General features: G+C 38.4%; 1 protein-coding gene across 8 annotated transcripts in view; it reads left to right on the forward strand.

Annotated features, from left to right (window-relative positions):
* TFG (trafficking from ER to golgi regulator) overlaps window positions 1–20,005 on the forward strand; it is a 31,652-nt gene that overhangs the window by 5,561 nt on the left and 6,086 nt on the right. For 3 of the 8 annotated variants that reach the window (XM_081086415.1, XM_081086416.1, XM_081086421.1), the window contains exons 3-6: window positions 1,738–1,821; window positions 9,624–9,770; window positions 13,370–13,537; window positions 17,498–17,626. In XM_081086415.1, the coding sequence (XP_080942541.1) occupies window positions 1,738–1,821; window positions 9,624–9,770; window positions 13,370–13,537; window positions 17,498–17,626 (528 nt within the window). Of the gene's footprint in view, window positions 1–1,737; window positions 1,822–9,623; window positions 9,771–13,369; window positions 13,538–17,497; window positions 17,639–20,005 lie in introns of all 8 variants that reach the window. The other 5 variants (XM_081086414.1, XM_081086420.1, XM_081086417.1 and 2 more) reach the window with 4 other exon arrangements.

Raw genomic sequence — 20,005 nt, forward strand, 5'->3', positions numbered from 1 at the left:
CTTTCTTACTGCTGAATTTATTCCCTGTCTATTATACTTTCACCTCAATACCCGGCTCTGCTGTCCATATCACCCTGTAATAAGTAATCTTATTCCTTACCGTCTGTGACACTGTGCTTTTTTTCATAATGTATGCCCTAACAGTATCCAAAACTAATTTTTGAGAGTCACCCATGATAAGAAACAATAAAGGAGAGCAATTTATTATTTACAATATACCAACTTTCATCTCTTTAATGTCCAAATATGTGCTTTAATTTTATCAGTTATAAATGTCTCTCTTTTTTTTTTAATTACTTGAGATGCTTTGCTTTTACCTCAAACTTGGCATATCTTCAAATGTTTATCTGGCTTACTCCTAACTCCCTTATTTTTGTTTAGGTCAGGGTCAGCCAGCTTTTTCTTTAAAGGATCAGATACTTATTTATTTATTTATTTATTTTTAAAGTATATTTTTATTGATTTTTTACAGAGAGGAAGGAGAGGGATAGAGAGTTAGAAACATCGATGAGAGAGAAACATCGATCAGCTGCCTCCTGCATACCCCCTACCGGGGATGTGCCTGCAACCAAGGTACATACCCTTAACCGGAATCGAACCTGGGACCCTTGAGTCCGCAGGCTGATGCTCTATCCACTGAGCCAAACTGGTTAGGGCCAGATACATATTTTAGCATGATTACATAAGCCCTGTGTCTCATCATCTTTTCTTTAAAACCTTTTAAAAGTGTAAGAATCATTTTTAGTTTGCTGTCTCTAAACAGGATTTATTCATTGGTTGCTGTTTGTGGACCCCTAACTTAGGTCCAACTGTCCATTCATGGTGGACTCCAGGATGTTAGACATACAATTCTAGAGAAACACTGAAAAAATGGTTTTGATGATTAAAATGGTCAGTGACCTGAAAGACTAGTGTCTACCCATCATTAGGGCAATACTGTAAAAATCTTTTTTGCAACACTTTTAGTTACTGTCATATATATGGCTTCTCTGCCATTTGTGTCAGGGATGTTTTAATGTACTTAGAATTAAAATTTGAACCTTGAGAATGTTACTTTAACTTTTGATAAATACAGAGTGTTCCCCAAAAATGTATGCACACTTTAACAGCTGATAGTTCTATTTTGAGAATGAGATGTATTTTAATAAACACTGCCTTTATAATTATTCAAAGTGTGTATTCATTTTTTGGAGACACCATATATATTTAAATTTTCTGGAATGGAAAGATGTTAATATGAACTAGTAATTTGTGATGTTGCTACCATGCATCTCCTGGTGACTAGTAAAAGATGACTTAATGCATTAATGTTAGCTATGTTTTGGCTATTCTTATAAAAGTAATAAGCAAAATTGGTTTAGTATTTTTTTGAACATACATTTTTCCTAGATCCCTTAATGTTTGTAAGGTTTTTTTTTTAAGGAATTTTGGATAATTATTTAATTTTTTAAAAATTCTTTATTGATTAAAGTATTACAAGTCTCCTTTTTTTCCCCATTGACCTCTCCCCCGCCACCCCCTCCCCTAAGCACAAGCCCTCACTCCTCCCCTTACTGTCTGTGTCCATTCGTTTTGCTCATTTGCATGCATATAAGTCCTTTGTTTGATCTCTTATTGTTTGTAAGGTTTTTATGGGAGATTCTAATTATGCAATCTGGGTTTTGGATATTAATTTAATGTAGATCCTAGTTTACTACTGATGCAAGTTTGAAACTGATTTCTTTTTTTTTTGTCCAGATGGAGATCTTATAACAATTTTTGATAGTTCTGACCTTTCCTTTGCAATTCAGTGTAGTAGAATACTGAAACTGACATTATTTGGTAAGTGGTAAACTTTCTAATAAATTTACTATTTTATTCATTGTATTTTTATTAAAGACTTTTCTAGCTTTTTTACTTTTAAAGACTCAGAATTAAACGATAAGTTTTCAGCTGTATCAGAATTTTTGAATTAAGGCTTAATTATATATATGTAGCTATAATTATACATATATATATGATTAATAGAAAGTAGTCATGTTTGAAATTCCCCATTTGCTCAATTATCCTAAATCTCTGGGCAGTGGCTGCATCTGGCCTCGATGTTACCTTCTTCATGGCCACCTGTTTTTGTGTTAGGCCCTGCTGCTAGATGCCACGCCCCCACCAGTACACAAAATCTGTGCACTGGGCCTCTAGTATTAGAAATAAAAAGAGGCATAACTACAAAATATAGTAGAAACTTTAAAAAAATCTATGACTACTGTGAATAACTTTCAATCTGAAAACTCCGATGACATGGACACTTTCCTATGTGAATTTAATATATAAGTATTTCAAAAATAGCAAATTTGTCCCAATAAACTTTGAAGAAATCAAATCAATTATTCTACTAAATATTTAAGGAACAGATGACCCCAACTTATGCAAACTATTCCAGAGAATAGGCAAAGATGGAATCTGTAGTAACTCATTTTAGGAGGTTATAATTTTAACATGAAAACCACTCAAGGAAAATGCAGATTAGTCTCACATAAACCTAGATACAAAATACTATTAATAATAACTCAAATTCAGCACTGAATATTAAAATGTATCATTGCCAAGATTTTTTCATCCTAGGAATACAGGATTGATTTAAATAAAATCTGTTAATACCACTGTCCATATAGGGGCAAAATTGAACCATCTTCTCTAAAAGAAAAAGTAATCAGATGCCAGTCATGTTAAAAAGTCATAGCAAACTAGGGGTAGAGGGGAAGTCTTTAGCCTTATATTGGGCAACTATCACAGAACAATTGCTATGTACCCTAATATAAAAGGATTATAAAATGTAACTAGAATACTAACCATAATTATAACAAAAAGATAATGAGATAAATGTAATGAGGCAAGATTGTTATGGAAAAATGTGTAAAATTTTAATATAAATCATGAAGCAGGGGGATGGGTTTTGGGGAGAGCTTGCCAGGGAAGTTTAATTATGTCTGTATAGTTTTATTAATGATCAGGAACAAAGATGGAAAAATATTAAATTACTGAAGATGTTAATGAGTTTATCTTTTTGTGTGCTTGAAATAATTCATTAAAGTCATAAAGTTATAGTCATACTAGTAAAAATACGTAATTATGGAATAGGGAATTTAAATTTATAACACATGGTGTTCCAAGGGCCACTAAATAGATTACTTCAGATCATAGGCCATATGAGGGATATATCTGCTGGGTTCTTCATACAAAGACCACCAGGACCACAGCTGTAGTTGAACAAAGTTGGGTGTATTTGCATTAATTTTATATGGATACAAAAAGGACAAGGTAAGCACAAATAACTTGGAAGACAATAATAAAGTGCAGAGATTAACTAGAAGTCAGGGAATTGACTTAGCAAACTTCTATTAAGTTTATTCAAGAAGAAAAAAGGTACAAATAAGCAACATTAGAAATGCAAAGGGACATAACTACAAATATTTCCGCAGTGACTGTTTCAGTAAGAGTGTGTTAGAAAGGGTTTTTCATAGGTCTTGGGCTTGTGTTAGGTGATTTTTGATAACGTTCAAGGAAGTGGGGCTTTGTTCTAGATTGGATGCTCTCAAGAAGTGGTAGGAGTGGTCCTGTGATTGGGCACCTTAATAGATCTAAACCAGAGGTGGAGGAGTGAATTAAGGCTAAAGCTGCAATTGTTAAAAAGCAGCAGTTACTCATATTAGCTAGGGATGTTTGGTAATTTTTATGGTTGGTCAGTGTTCTTGTTTTTGTCTGAGTTCTCACATGACTATGGAATGGCTTTGTTTTTGTCTTGATCACAGTAACAGAGTGATCTGTTCTGATAGTTGGTGTTCTTTGAAGTAGTTCATGTTCAGCAAGAGAACACCATAGCCTACCTGAGTGCCAGGCCAGCTTCCAGCAGCATTAATGCCTGTCTTACAGTACCAGGCCAGTTCCTGGCTGCTTTTCTCTCTCAGATATTAGAGAAAAACCAGTAACACAGTAAAAGCTAAGAATTAATTGATATAGGTAGGAGATGATACTGAATTTCCTCATAACTATATAAGGAGTATGTAAAATACTGGTGGGTTGTGTTCTAAAAGCTTACATTAGTGGTTTGATGTTTGAAATATATTTAAGAAACTCTCTGAACCTTTATTTTCAAATAGATTTCCTTTTCTAATATGGTGCCTTAGGAATTTGTATATATGTGTACTGGAAATGCATAAAGCCTTTTAGTTTAATTTTTGAGCCCCTATCTTGAGGTTTGTATTTAGAGCCTGGTGTCACATTTTTTTTTGTTTAATTCAGCTGAAAGTCATTTGGACAAAATGTAATTAAATGAAGTAATGTTGCCTTCATTAAAAACAAACTGATTATTGAGAAATCTCTTGACTTTTTGTTACTCACATACTGCTTTTGGAAGTACAGTTGACTTGAACAATGCCTTGTTAGGGGAATCAACCCCACACATAGTCAAAAATCTGCATATAAATTTTGAGTCCCTAAAACATTTGCTAATAACCTACTGTTGACTGGAAGCCTCACAACACAAATAGTCAGTGAACACATTTTGTATGTTATGTGTATTATATACTGTATTCTTACAATAAAGTAATCTAGAGAAACAAAAATTTTATTAAAATCATAAGGAGGAGAAAATATATATGCTGTATTTATTGAAAAAAACTGTGTATATGCATAGTTCAAACTCGTGTTGTTCAAGGGCCAACTATAAATACTTTTAAGGATGGTAGTGTGGATTCATGAATTCTGCATATTTTTGTTTTAACAGGTTACTTTTTAGGTCAGTTATTTTAGGTAACTAATTTTTTTAGGTCAAAAGTAGGCAAGAGGGATAGCAGACCTATTAGTCATGTACCTTTTAACATTAAAGTGTAGAATAATGTGTTTATTGTGTTATTTCAAGAATGTAAAAGAATAGGGTGAGATAAAATGAGTTTTTGAAGGTGTATGATTTCTATTAGAACCAAGATGGAGGTGTAGATAAACACTGGTACTTGCTGCCTCCCACAACTACATCAAAATTACAATGAAAATACAGAGCAACCATCATTCAAAATCGCCTGAAATCTGACTTAATGGAAGTCCTACAACTAGAGAAGTAAAAGAGAAAGCACCTCAAGACTGGTAGGAGGGGCGGAGGTGCGGAACAGGCTGGTCCAACACCCACGTGGAGTTTTTGTTTTTTGTTGTTTTTTTTTGATAGGGAGAGCTATTGTGGTTGCAGAGGCTTCCTATGAGAAGCAAGGGTTCCCAGCCCCTCACCAGACTTCCAGCCCAGGGTTCCAGTACTGTGAAGAGAAGTCCCCGTAACGTCAGGCTATAAAAACCAGTGGGGATTGTGGCTGAGTGACGTGGAGGCTGCTGGAGACCCAGCATTCCTCTTAAAGTGTGGGCAACTTACACGTCCCACTTCCTCTGCTTCCCAGTGCCGGGTAGCAGCTTTGGGGGACCCAGGGACATATGGGGAGGAACTTGATTGTCTGGTATCAGGGAAGGAACTCGGGGGCAGCTTTCTCCTAGACGGGGGTGCTCACAAGGGTCATTGTTCCTGTGCTGGGACCTCCCCCGTCACAGATGATTGGCAGCCATATCTGAGTTTCCATCATCCTGGCCCACATTGTTCCCTCTGCCCTGGTGATCCCCTGGGATCTTGCCCCATCCAATTTGCAACCCCACCCAGCTGTTTGCTGCTGCTTTTCTATATAAACTAGAGGCCCGATGCACAAAATGCATGCAAGAGTAGGTGGGTCTTCCCTTGGCTGCTGCCACTGGCTTTCCTCTGACACCCAAGACCCGGGATTCCCTCGCTGGCAGGCACCCAGGACCCAGGCTCCCTTGCACTCCCAGCTTCGTCCGAAAGGATGTCCAGTCTAATTAGCATATTATGCTTTTATTATTATAGACTAGAGACCCAGTACATGAAAATTCATGCACTCGGGTTGTGGGGGTGGGGGGTCCCTCAGCCCGGCCTGCACCCTCTCACATCCTTGGGGGATGTCCACCTGCCAGCTTAGGCCTGCTCGCTGGGGTATTGGACCTAAGCTGGCAGTCAGACATCCCTCTGGCAGCCCAGGACTCCTCGGGGGATGTCCACCTGCAGGCTTAAGCTGTCAGTCAGACATTCTTAGTGCTGCTGCAGAGGCGGGAGATGCTCCCGTGAGCCGGCTTCTGGCTGAGCAGTGCTCCCTCTGTGGAAGCGCACTGACCACCAGGAAGCAGCTCCTGTGTTGTCTTCTCCCTGGTGGTCAGTGTGCATCATAGCAACTGGTCATTCTCAGTTGTTCCACTGTTAGGGTCAATTTGCATATTACCCTTTTATTATATAGGATTATGATATAGGATGACTGTTCTGGCTCCAGCTTCAGACTTTCTTAAAATCTCTGAAACAAGCAGCAGCTGGCATCAGCATGCCCCAAACCTATCAATAAGAGGCCCAAGAACCAGCACTAGGACCAGCCTGCATTGCTTCACAGCTGGACTTTCCTGGGCACTTCCAAGCGCAATACTAGTAGCGACCATCTGCAGATCTCTCTTAGTTCTTGCTGGGTGGCCCCAGGCAGTGGCTGACTTTGAAACTCCTAGGAGGCCCCAGAGCCAGTGCAACTGGTGGACAGCTTTAAGCCATACCAGATTACAACTCTACACATCCATAAGTGACACTCTTCTGGGGCAGACTCAGTGAGCACCAAAGCTCCACTGAAGCAAGCCCTGCTCCATAAGGGTGCCTCCTGCACAATAGCTCTTCCACTGTAGTCGCAGCTGGTCCTCATAGGCAATTGGCCTGAGCAATCAAGGCTCAAATGCAACAAAACTGTGCACACAGCCCACACGGAGGTGCACCTAGAGTGCTCAACTCAGGTGGCTAGGGAGGTTGAGCCACTGGGCCCTACAGGACACCTATTACACAAGGCCACTCTATAATTCCAGGAGACATAGCAGCTCTACCTAATACATATAAACAAACACAGGGAAGCAGCCAAAATACAGAGACAAAGAAAAATGTCACAAATGAAAGAAATGGAAAAAGGCAAACTACTGATACAGAGTTCAAAATAATGGTTATAAAGTTGCTCAAGGATCTTAGAATTTCAAAGACATGCAAAAGGACCAGTCAGAAATTAAGCATACACTAACTGAAATAAAAAAATAATTTACAGGTATTCAACAGTAGAGTAAGGATTCTGAGAATCAGATTAACAATTTGGAATATGAGGAATCAAAAAACACCTAATGAGAAGAGCAAAGAGAAAAAAGTCAAAAAATATGAAAATAGTAAGGAGCCTTAGGGACAACTTCAGGCATACCAACATTCACATTATAGAGGTTTCAGAAGGAGGAGAGAGACAGCAAAATATTAAAAACCTATTTGAAGAAATGATAGAAAACTTCCCCTACCTGGTGAAAGAAATAGACTTACAAGGGCAGGAAGCACAGAGTCCCAATCAAGAGGAAGCCAAAGAGGCCCACACCAAGACGCATCATAATTAAAGACTAAGAGAGAATCTTAAGAGCATTAAGAGAAAAGCAGTTAGTTACCTACAAGGGAATGCCCATACGACTTTCAGCTGATTTCTCAATAGAAACTTGCCGGCTAGGAGGAGTGGCAAGAAATATTCAAAGTGATGAATAGCAAGAACCTACAACCAAGATTACTTTATCCAGCAAAATTATCATTTAGTATTGAAGATAAAGAGCTTCACAGGCAAGAAAAGCTAAAGGAATTCATTACCACCAAACCAGTATTACATGATATGTTGAAGGGTATTCATATTTTTTTTTCTTCTTGATTTCAGAGAGGAAGGGAGAGAGAGAAACATCAATGATGAGAATCATTGATTGGCTGCCTCCTGCATGCCCCCTACTGGGGATTGAGCCCGCAACCCGGGCATGTGCCCTTGAACAGAATTGAACCCAGGGCCCTTAAGTCTGCAGGCCAACACTCTATCCACTGAGCCAAACCAGCTAGGGTGAAGAGTATTCTTTAAGAAGAGGAGGAGGAGGGTTATGGGACCCTTCAGTTGCAGGCCAATGCTCTATCCACTGAGCCATACCAGCTAGGGCAAAGGATATTGTAGAAGGAGGAAGAGGAGGAGGAGGAAGGAAAGATGGGGGAAGGAGGGGGAGGAGGAGGAAAAATATGAACAATAAAGTGGTAACAAAAAAGAAGAAAAAAATATGAGCAATAAAATGGCAACAAATACCTATCTATGAACAATTGAATATAAAAATCAAAATAAGTGAACAAGAAATCTAATGAACAAAATAAACAGATGAATAAAACAGAATCAGAGGCATGGAAACATGGAACAGACTGACGAATCTTAGAAAGGGAGGGGGTGGAAGAGATTAACTAAAGTTCTTATATACATACTAGGGGCCCAGTGCATGAATTCGTGCACCTTGAAAGGAGCTGTGGGTCGTAAGGCTGCGGTGGGCACAGGGGCGAGTTTCGACCCATCCTCTGTGCTCATGCCCGGCCCCTCCCGCCACAGCCCCCAGTCTCCTGTTTGCCTGCAGCCCCGATACCTCTCCCAGGCACTGAGGGCACCAGCCCCACTCGCACCCGCTGATGATGCGAAGTGATTTGGATCTGGTGCCAGCAGCAGGTGTGAGTGGCAGCTGCTGCCCTGATTGCCCCTCAGGACCAGGGGGAGGTGGATAAGCCCTCAGGGGCAATCGGGGCAGCAGCTGCTGCTCGCTCCCACTGATGGTGCCAAGCAATTGGGACCGGCGCCGGGTGCCGGCAGCAGGTGTGAGTGGGGCCGTCGCTGGCAGCAGGTGTGAGCGGCGGCTGCCGGCCCTGATTACTTTTCAGGAGCAGGAGGAGGTGGAGAATTCCTGAAGGGTGATCAGGGCAGGAAGCCACCGCTCACACCTGCTGACGGCGCTGAGCAATCGGGGCCGGTGCTGGGTGTGAGTGGGGCTGTTGCTGACAGCAGGTGCAAGCAGCCGGCGGGACCGCAGAGTGCAGGAGCAAAGAATTTTCAGCAACCACCAGAGGCTCTCCCCGATGACAGTGATTGGTGCCCCTGCCTTGGTCTGGTGCCTCCGCTCACCTGCTCCACCATCCCGCAGCAACCGATGCCCTCCATGTTCCGCATGCGCCCCCTGCTGGGCAGCGCACATCATAGTGACCAGTTGTTCCCCTATTTGGTGTATTTGCATATTAGGGATATATATATAACCTGTAGACACAGACAGTAGGGTTGTGAAGGCCTGGGGTGGGATGGGAACCGGGAGGAGTGGACAATGGAGGAAAAAGGGGGACATCTGTAATACTCTCAATAATAAAGATTTAAAAAATGATACCAGAGCTTTCTATAGGTTTTAATTTATCTTACTGTCATTAAATCCTTCTGAGAAACATTTTAAAGAGTGTGATCATAAGCCATAGATAATGGCATCAGCAAAGACTAATGAATATGTATTTTTTCCAAAAAGTAAATTATTAGCAATAAATAATTCTTTCCTTAAAAATAGTTACCATTCAAATGACATTAATAAGTATCTTGTTTGATTTTGTTTCACTTTTTAAAGAAATTATATCTTTTCTTAGTGCATATTATTCTGTCAATATATTTACTCAAAAGCATTTCCTAATTTTCACCAAATTAATTCTTTTATTCCAGTTAATGGCCAACCAAGACCCCTTGAATCAAGTCAGGTGAAATATCTCCGTCGAGAACTCATAGAACTTCGAAATAAAGTGAATCGTTTATTGGATTGCTTGGAACCACCTGGCGAACCAGGACCTTCCACCAGTATTCCTGAAAATGGTAGACTGTGATTCTACTTTTTTAAAAAACGTCCTTCTTACATCTTTTTGCAGAATAAAAAAAACATACTCTTCAGTAGGAGTTCAGATGGCACTCCCATTGTCAAATCTTTTTATTTTTGCCTTTGCTAGTATTCATATGTGTATTCCCAAACCTGACTGTTCATCAGGATTGTCGGGGGATTTTATTATACCAACTAGAGGCCTGGTGCATGAAATTTGTGCCCTGGGGGGGTGGTGTCCCTCAGCCCAGCCTGCACCCTCTCCAATCTGGTACCCCTCAGGGGATGTCCAACTGCCGGTTTAGGCCCATTCCCTGTGGGATCAGGCCTGAACCAGCAGTCGGACATCCCTCTCACAATCCAGGACTATTGGCTCCCAACCGCTCGCCTGCCTGTCCTCATGGTCACCCCCTAACCACTCCCCTGCCAGCCTGATCAATGCCTAACTGCTCCCCTGCCGGCCCGATTGCCCCCAACTGCCCTCCCCTGCCAGCCCAATTGCTGCCAACTGCCCTCCCCTGGTGGCCCAGTCACCCCCAACTGCCCTCCCCTGCCGGCCCGGTCGCCCCCAACTGCCCTCCCCTGCTGGCCCAGTCACCCCCAACTGCCCTCCCCTGCTGGCCATCTTGTGGCTGTGGGCGCTGCCATCTTTGAGGGCGTGGTAGTAAATTAGCATATTCCCTCCTTATTGGCTGTGGTCACAACCATCTTTGAGGGCAGGGCAGTCAATTAACATATTCCCTCCTTATTGGCTGTGGGCTCTGCCATCTTTGAGGGTGTGGTAGTAAATTAGCATATTCCCTCCTTATTGGCTGTGGGCACCACCATCTTTGAGGGCGGGGCAGTCAATTAGCATATTCCCTCCTTATTGGCTGTGGGCGCTGCCATCTTTGTGACAGTGTGAGGGTCAATTAGCATGTTCCTTCTTTATTAGATAGGATTCCTAGGTCTTATTATAGGCCTACCGGAGAGCAGGACCCAGGAATCCCATTTTTAAAATGCTTTCTTGATGACTGTTTGAGTCTAGTTTTAGATTTCTAGATTTGTGACATAGGTCATTTTTCATGGTTCTCAACCTTCCTAATACCGCGCCCCTTTAATACAGTTCCTCATGTTGTGGTGACCCCCAACCATAAAATTATTTTCGTTGCTACTTTATAACTGTAATTTTGCTACTGTTATGAATTGTAATGTAAATATCTGATATGCAGGATGTATTTTCATTGTTCTTGACCCACAGGTTGAGAACCGCTGACTTAGATTCTTGAATCCTTTTCAGTGTAATAGTTAATGAACCTTAGGAATTGAAATCATTTCATTTCAATTGGTATGCAAGTAGTTTTAAGTAAAAAATAATTCTAGCCCTGGCTGGTTTGGCTTAGTGGTTAGAGCGCTGGACCAAAGGGTCATGGGTTCTATTCCTAGTCAGGGGTTCCCGGTCAAGGGCACATAACCTCTGATTGTAGGATCCATCCCCAGCCCAGGGTGTGAGTGGGAGGCAACCAATCGGTGTTTCTCTTTCTCTTTCTCTCTCTTTCTCCCACTTCTCTCTCCCTTCCACTCACTCTAAAAATCAATGGGAAAAAGATCCTTAGGTGAGGATTAAAAAAAAAAAATCTAGATTAGTATATTCTAATGGCCTACTATAAAGTTTATCTTAAACACAATTTTTAATTAAAATATGCAAAGAAAAATTAATTTTTTTCCCATTTTACAGATGACATGTACTGTTTATATTCAGATGAAACAAGATTTATCAGTAAATTTGGAACTGACAGAAATATGCAGCTATGTATGATTTTCAGTGCTCTACCTTTGCAGTGGTTCTTGGACACTTGCTTTCTCTATGAAGCAGATAATGCGTAGGCTACCTTAGATACTGATTGATCTGTTACAGTAGCTCTAGCAGCTAGCTAATGGAGCAACTAGTAGGCGGGTGGACATATATTGTGTTTTCTGATGGATTTAGTTTGCAATTGGAAGGATGCGTAGGTAGTGGAAGGTAGTAGTGTGAGGGTGCATAATTTGTAAGATTGATGTGATATGCTCTTGGGGTGTAGCCTTGGAATTAGAGGAAGGAAAATTGGTGAGGATAATGGATAACTGGTGGACTTATTTTAAAAAAGTATTCGTAGGAGTTTTCTTCTAGAAATTTAGGAGATGTTAGTATAACCAGTGGAATGATAGAAATGAATGAGAGCTACAAGCCCTTATGTGCTTATATTCCCCTTAGTACTTACATTTTTTTTACAAGATACAGTGGGGCCTTGACTTAACGAGTGTCCCGGCTAACGAGTTTTTTGAGGTACCAGCTGTCTCTCCGCGGATTTTTTGCGTTGAGTTGATAGAGTAATTTGAGTTAACGAGCTCCTTAACGAGCTCGGTCTCAGAACGAATTAAACTCGTAAATCAAGGCCCCACTGTAAATTTTTCTTGATTAAAGATGTGATCTAATAACATGTTTATTTACTTGCTTGGTAACAGAAAAAAATTGATTACTAACTGTTAATTGAGTAAATCGTTAGCAATATTTTTACTTGTATATTTTCTGTTTTTATATCTTTCTTTGTCTTGACCTCAGGTTCCTATTTGTAAAATGTAGGTTACTCTTGAATCCCTTTACTTTTACAAAGTAGTAGTATAAATACCTATTGAGTACCTTAGTATCCTTAGAAGAAAAAAATGGTTTAAAAGTAGCCTGCTCATATTGTTTAAATTTTATTTTTCCATTTTAAAAATAGTATATTATGGAAAAATTTAAACATATATAAAAGTAGACATAATACTGAAATGAATCCCATGAACCTACACCCAACCTCAAGTCATAGTCATCATCATGTCATCTATACTCCACCATATTTCCACTCCTCCCATATTATTTTGAGCAGATCCCAGACACATTTCATTTCGTCTGTAGGGTTTAATTAAATAAGTATTTGAAACAAAAACATAGCAAGTTAAAATAATGTTTTTAGTGTATGGGTTGGCTTGGGATTTCCATGTAATCTAGTAATAGACCAGTAGACAAGTAGTAATAAAACATAAACGTTGATAATTGTAACTTTAGTTAATATCTTCTCCTTTTACAAAATAAATAAGTGTTCAGTATGTGTCTGATATTAGGGTATAGGTCTTGGGGCTCCAAGAACTAAAAAAAAGTAAAATTTTTTTCTCTGTTAAGGAGCTTATATATATTTTTTCATCTGATAATCTTTAGGGAAAAATGTTGATAGAATTTTTTGAAAAAGGTGTTATTTGTCTTGTGTTTCTTTTTCACTATTTTTTATAGTTTTAAAATTAAAAATGTAAATAAGTATAAAGAAGAAAGTAGAATGATCTCTAATCTTGTGTTCAGAAATACTGTTAACGTTCCACACTGCATATACTTATATACAGGGTGGGCAAAAGTAGGCTTACAGTTGCTTGTATGGGAAATAATATAGTAATGAATAAATAATAATACAAGAATAAACTGTTTTGTGCGCTCACAACTGTAAACCAACTTTTCCCCCACCCTGTATTTCCCTATCTTCTTTTTGTTAGCCCTTAGTGAGTATAGATAAAATGGAAACAAGTTTTTGGTTTTTTCCTCTTATAGATACTATGGATGGTAGGGAAGAAAAGCCTGCTGCTTCTGATTCTTCTGGAAAACAGTCCACTCAGGTTATGGCAGCAAGTATGTCAGCTTTTGATCCTTTAAAAAACCAAGATGAAATCAGTAAAAATGTCATGTCAGCGTTTGGCTTAACAGATGATCAGGTTTCAGGTAAGTTAGTTCCTTCCTCCCATTCTTCATTTGATCTCACTTTCCTTCCCTTCCTTTTCTTCTCTAATAGAAGGATAATTTGGATATAGTGAAGTGCACAAATCTTAAGGCTCAGTAAATTTTACATATGTATACACCTATATAAAACCCCAACTATATCAAGATGTAGGTGATTTCCAGTTCCCAGAAAGCATTCTCATACCCTCTCCCAGTTAGTAGAAAACTCCTCTTCGTAGAATAACCACTATTTGGTTTAGGTAAATTTTACCAATTTTAGAAATCAGAAATCTTATTTTTTAAAAATAATATCTTTTCATATTTGTTTCACGATTAAATTGTATTTACTGTCTTGGTCTCTCTTTTGATCTGAAATTAGAGAAATTCAAATGTACATTTCTGGTTAAATTGCTTTAGTATAGAAAATGCTTTTATATGAATATACTTTTTAAAAGTATTTTTACTGACTTTAAAGAGGAAGGGAGAAGGAGAGAAAAACATCAGTGATGAGAGAGAATCATTGATCGGCTCCCTCCTGCATGCTCCTTACTGGGGATCAAGCCCGAAACCCTGGCATGTGCCCTTGACTGGGAATTGAGCTGTGGCCGCCTGGTTCATAGGTCAGTGCTTAATCACTGAGCAACACCAGGCAGGCTATATGAATATTTTAAATCTTATAATAACACCTATACTGTGATTTCTTCGTTTTTATATTTTATTTCTTTAACATTTTTTTGCTTCTTTCTCTTGGGGTTCCACATACATTGGAGAGCGTAATATTGTCCCATAGGTCTCTGAGTTTCTTTTTTTTTTTTCCTTCACTGTTTTTTCTCTCTATTCTTCAGTTGAGGTGATTTCTATTGAACTCGCTTCAAGTTTACTGGTTCTTTCTGCCATTTCCATTCTGCTGTTGAACCTTTCTAGAGAATTCTTTTTTGCTTTTAGCTTGAGTTTCCATTTGGTTCTTTTTATAGTTTATTTTTTTCTGTTGAGATTGCTTACCTTTACATTCATTAAGATTATTTCATTTTAACTCATTGAATGTAATTTTACTTAATTCTTCAAAAACATTTATAATAGCTGCTTTGAAATGTTTGTCTGCTATATCTAATATCTGGGCCAATTTTGAGTCACATTCTTTTGCCTGCCTTTTCCCCTGAGTATGGGCACATTTTTTCTAATATTTTGTATGCCTGATAGTGTTTGAAAATTGGACATCGTGGTTAATATGTTGTAATGACTTGGCATTCTTTTTGGTTCTTTTGAGAATTTTTTTGTTACTGTTGCTCTAGCAGGGAGTTAACTTGTATGGACTCAAATTGCTCATTTTGTCTTCCCACGGAGTTATGGCAGCTGACATCTCTGCTCAGTTCTTTGAGCTCTAGGAGCTGCTTTTTTTCTGAGCCCTCTTGGCTGTCTCTTGCCCTACTCCTAACTCTGGTCAGCTAGGAATTTGGGACTTGGTTTATACTCAGATTTTTGGTCTCCTTTGTTGGTGGTCTCTTACTTTAAGGATTTGGCCTTCAAATTTCTAGGTGCTTGGCTAGCCATGACGTTAACACTGTGGCTTTCTCTTCGAGCTGCAGAAGTCAAGGCTTGCATTTCTTTCCCATTGTAATCCCACTGGGGGTAAACTCCTCTGATTTCTGCAGACATTTGGTTGACTTTCAGTGATTTTTAAATAGTTGTTTTCTTTTATTTTGTTCAGGTTTTTAGTTGTTACCTGTGGAATGGTTTACCCGACTAGTTTACTTTGCCATTATTAACTAGAAATGTAAGATTCAGTCTGTTAATTTTATTTTTCTTTGATACTTTTATGAGATTATTCACTAGAAAGAATTGTAAAATTCTGAAGAGACTCATATTTGTATATGATGTATGTTCTTCACAAAAGAAGACTATAGACAAATGACACAGCTGAAAAACACATTTTTAAAGCAACTGAAATGAGTTAATATTACAGCTTCTAATATTTAAAACTTCAAGAAATGCTAGAAAGAGGAGTAAATAATTATATATGAGATCAGTCTTAAAATTTTTTATTAGACTATATTATGTGCCAGACCAGAATATTATGGTTAATACAATCACATTATTTGCAGATCATTTTTTCTGGTAGTTTTGCGCGTTGAAATACAAAAACTATACACATTGAAACATGTCAGAATACTTTGTAGTTATTCTGGTATGATGTGGTGAAAAACTCATCTATAATAGTGAATGGACAGGGGAAGGAGGGATGAACTATTACAGATTGGATAATGTACATTAATTACGTGCAAGGGAGAAAAGAGCAGTCAAAGTAATACATTTTTTAAAGATAATAACTTTTTTATAGGAGGGATGTGTGTATGAATTTGTCTACATGTGTGTAGGTGTCAGTGAAACAGGAGGCACACAGGAGCAGTCAGCCATTTTACTCTGGTAATCATCAGTTTCTCTTGTATTACCACTGCTGTTAATCCTAGTTTAGGTTCTCATCAGATCTGGACTGTTAGCTGCCAACTGTGTGCCTACCATAGTGCTAAGTTCTGGGATATATTAGTGCAAGGGTTAGGTGTTTGCCCTCAGGGAAATTAGTCTGCTAGCAATAGCAAGCAAGTACTTATGTGGAGCTTTGTAAGTGGTAATACTTTAATAAGCTCTTGCTGAATAATCACTTTTATAAACACTTGTAACTTACTCTTCCAGGAACCTTATGGAGTAGGAATTAGTATTTCTTTTGTGCAGATGTGGAAACTGAGGCACAGAAACAGTTACTAAGTGGAAGTACTAGGATTCAATCCTAGGCAGTCTGCCTCCAAAACCTGTGCTTTTAACCACTCTCCTGTATTTTCTAAACAAAAAGAACTTAAAGGAGTAAACATATCACGAGTTGTCTTCAGAATGTCTTTTTTGACTGTCACATTATTGGAACTTTAGTGAATTTTCTCCATTTACTGCTTTATGATTTTGGAACAATATGGGTAGCTCCATGGATAAGAGAGGTAGGGGTTGTGAGGCAGATGAAAAGAATCAAAAAGGAACCTGGTCAAAGAGCTTGTAGTGAGAGGGAAGATGGAATCTACTCAGAAATGCAAGGCAGAAGTTGGTAAGAGTCATAATAAAAGTATGCTCTATAGAAGTTCACAAGAGGAAAAAGTATTTATGGGTGAAGAAGTGTTACTAGAACTGTGGAGTTATAACTGAGTTGTAAAGACTGTTGTATTTAGATGTGTGAAAATGGGACAGTGGAGGGATAGTGGTAAGTGAAATGCAGGCAGAAAAAATACATATATTGGTGGAATAGGGAATAGATTAGTTTAGCTGAAGGGGGCATGTGAGAAGGAATTGTGAGAAATAGTGTTTGTATCCTTAAATACCAAACTATAGGGTTGTATTTTCTTTAATGGGCAATGCCGACCCATTAAAGAATGAAATTATACTTTTGGTTGCCCTACAAACTAGATCGCATGATGTGGAGGACATTGGTATTGCAGAGATGAGTTTTGGTTTTGTCAGGGGGCGGTTACTACTCAGAAATACAGCACTCTGCACTTTATAGGGAAGGATTTCCTGTTGTAGCTGTGGATTCTTAAGCGACTGGAGCAAAGGAATAAAACAGGGGTCCTCAAACTTTTTAAACAGGGGGCCAGTTCACTGTCCCTCAGACCGTTGTAGGGCCGGACTATAGTTTAAAAAAATACTATGAACGAATTCCTATGCACACTGCACATATCTTATTTTGAAGTAAAAAAACAAAACGGGAACAAATACAATATTTGTATTTGCATGTGGCCCGCGGGCCGTAGTTTGAGGACCCCTGGAATAAAATATATATATTAACTGTAAAATGCTGCATTTACGTTTATGTTTATTCTGTAGTACTTTTATTTTTAGTCTCTTTTAACCATACTTATGAATTGAGCTTGCTGGGGAATAGTCTTGCATTAGAAATTGAACTGACTTTTTATGACCATCCAGGGCCACCCAGTGCTCCTGCAGAAGACCGTTCAGGAACGCCTGACAGCATTGCTTCCTCCTCCTCCGCAGCTCATCCCCCTGGAGTTCAGCCACAACAGCCACCATATACAGGAGCTCAGACACAAGCAGGTCAGAGTGAAGGTAAAATAGAGCTTAGAGCACATGTGCAGAAAAGTACACATGCAGAAATGTTTATTGCAGCATTGTTGGTAATGGTAAATGCTTGTATTCATGCTATGAACACAGGAAGGAAAGATTTTGATTTACTAATATGGTATATTTTGGGGTAAAAAAACAACACACCAAATAGAACAATATGTTATGTATGCTTCTGATTATTGAAAAGAAAAAGAACCTAAGAAAGTATTTATGTGAATAAAACACAAGGTGAAAGATCTGGAAGGATTCATATCAGTCCGTGATGACCCTGGGGTCAGAGGTGACTCATTGAGGTGATACTTTTAATTTAAGTGCTACTTTCTTTCTTCTCCCTTCTCCCTTATGCAACTGTGTATTACTTTCGTAATTTAAAAATATTTTTAAAATAGAAGTAAAGCGTATTTGTCTTAAGGGTAGTTTTGTTAATAATGTCTTTTGAGGGAAAAAAGTGTATTTTAAAATCAGATTTTTTTTCTTTAAATGATGTGTGCTTAGATGGTAATTTACTCTGGGTTTTGATATTCTCTCACTGTAAATTGTGAAAATTGGACTAAACCAGTAGTTTTAAAAGAAAATCTAATTCTGAATGAAATATAACTTGTAAGCTCAGTATTACAATATTATGATAAAAAGGGGATCATTTCTATATGTCAGCAATTTTTCAATCTTTTCTATCTCATGGCACACATAAACTAATTACTACAATTCTTCACACCAAGAAATAGACTTTTTGCTGACCTGACAAAAAATAAGTATAATTTTGATTTATTTACAAAAACTATAATGGTAGTATTTATCTACTATTTTTGCTCCAAAGTGACTTTTAAAAAAATCAGGTGCCCATATAAGGATTTCTGGTACCAAGAATTAACCAATCAGATGCAACCTTAATCTGTGATGTTACCAATAAGATGCAGCTGTATTATATGACATATATTTATGGTTCAATATAGGGCATTCACACCAGATAGCTATTGCTGTGTTGGCTGTTGTCATTTTTTTATTTGATAGTCTAAGGCAGCGGTTCTCAACCTGTGGTTCGAGACCCCTTTGGCGGTCGAACGACCCTTTCACAGGGGTCGCCTAAGACCATCCTGCAGATCAGATATTTACATTACGATTCATAACAGTAGCAACATTACAGTTATGAAGTAGCAACGAAAATAATTTTATGGTTGGGTCACAACATGAGGAACTGTATTTAAAGGTCCAGAAGGTTGAGAACCACTGGATTCTAAGGGAAAAGAGGTCAGTTCCCTGACTAATCAGGTATTGCATGTTTTAAAAAGTCTTGTGGCACACCAGTTAAAAGTTGCTGCCATATGTGAAGGGAATTGTGCCACAAGCTCAGGACAGCAGGCACTGGGGTGCCTCATTTATACTCTTGGAGCTCTGCCGATTGGCTAAGTATAGTAGTTTCCCCTTTTCCATAGTTTTCTTTCTGCAGTTTGAGTTACCTGCAGTCAACTGTGGTCTGAAATATTAAATGGAAAATTGCAGAAATAAATGATTTGTAATTTTTAAATTACGCACTGTACTGAGTAGCAGGATGAAATTTTGAGTCATTCTAACTAGGATATGAGTCATTCTTTTGTTCAGTATACCCACACTGTATATGGTTATACCTGCTGTCGTGTTATCACAGTGCTTTGTGTTCAAGTAACCCTTATTTTATCTAATAATGGCCCCAAAGCCATTCCCATAACTTACATTCCAGTATATTGTCATATTTGTTCTATTTTATTATTAGTTATTATTAATCTGTTATTGTGCCTAGTTTATAAATTAAACTATAGCATAGCTATGTATAGAAAAAACATTATATATATATATTTATTTATATATATATATATATATATATATATATATATATATGTATATATATGTGTATATATATATAGTTGGGTACTCTCCATGGTTCAGGTATCCATTTGGAACATATTCTCTGTGGATAAATGTATGAGAATTATTGTAGTTACTCATCTCTAGGTTGCCTTCCAGATATTTAAATGTGGGTTCTGTGAATTGCCCATACATAAAAGTACACATTTCACTTGAAAACAAACACTAGGTGGAGCTCTAACTATTTGTATAGAGGCGCCATGTGGTAGTAAGATGTATTTTCAGCAACAGAAGCAAGTGAGTGCTGGCTGCCTGCTGTACTTCAGTTACAGTTAAAGTGGCACTGGATGCTGCATTGACTTTTTTTAGTAGTTGTCTCTTTCTGCCAAAAATATGCTATTTTACCATAGTCATTTTAAAAAATATGTTTTTATTGATTTTAGAGCGAGAGGAAGGGAGAAGGACAGAGAGATAGAAACATCGATGAGAGAGAAACATCTATCAGCC

The sequence above is a fragment of the Myotis nattereri genome, assembly GCF_964212035.1.
Source record: "Myotis nattereri genome assembly, chromosome: 3".
Lineage (NCBI taxonomy): Eukaryota > Metazoa > Chordata > Mammalia > Chiroptera > Vespertilionidae > Myotis > Myotis nattereri.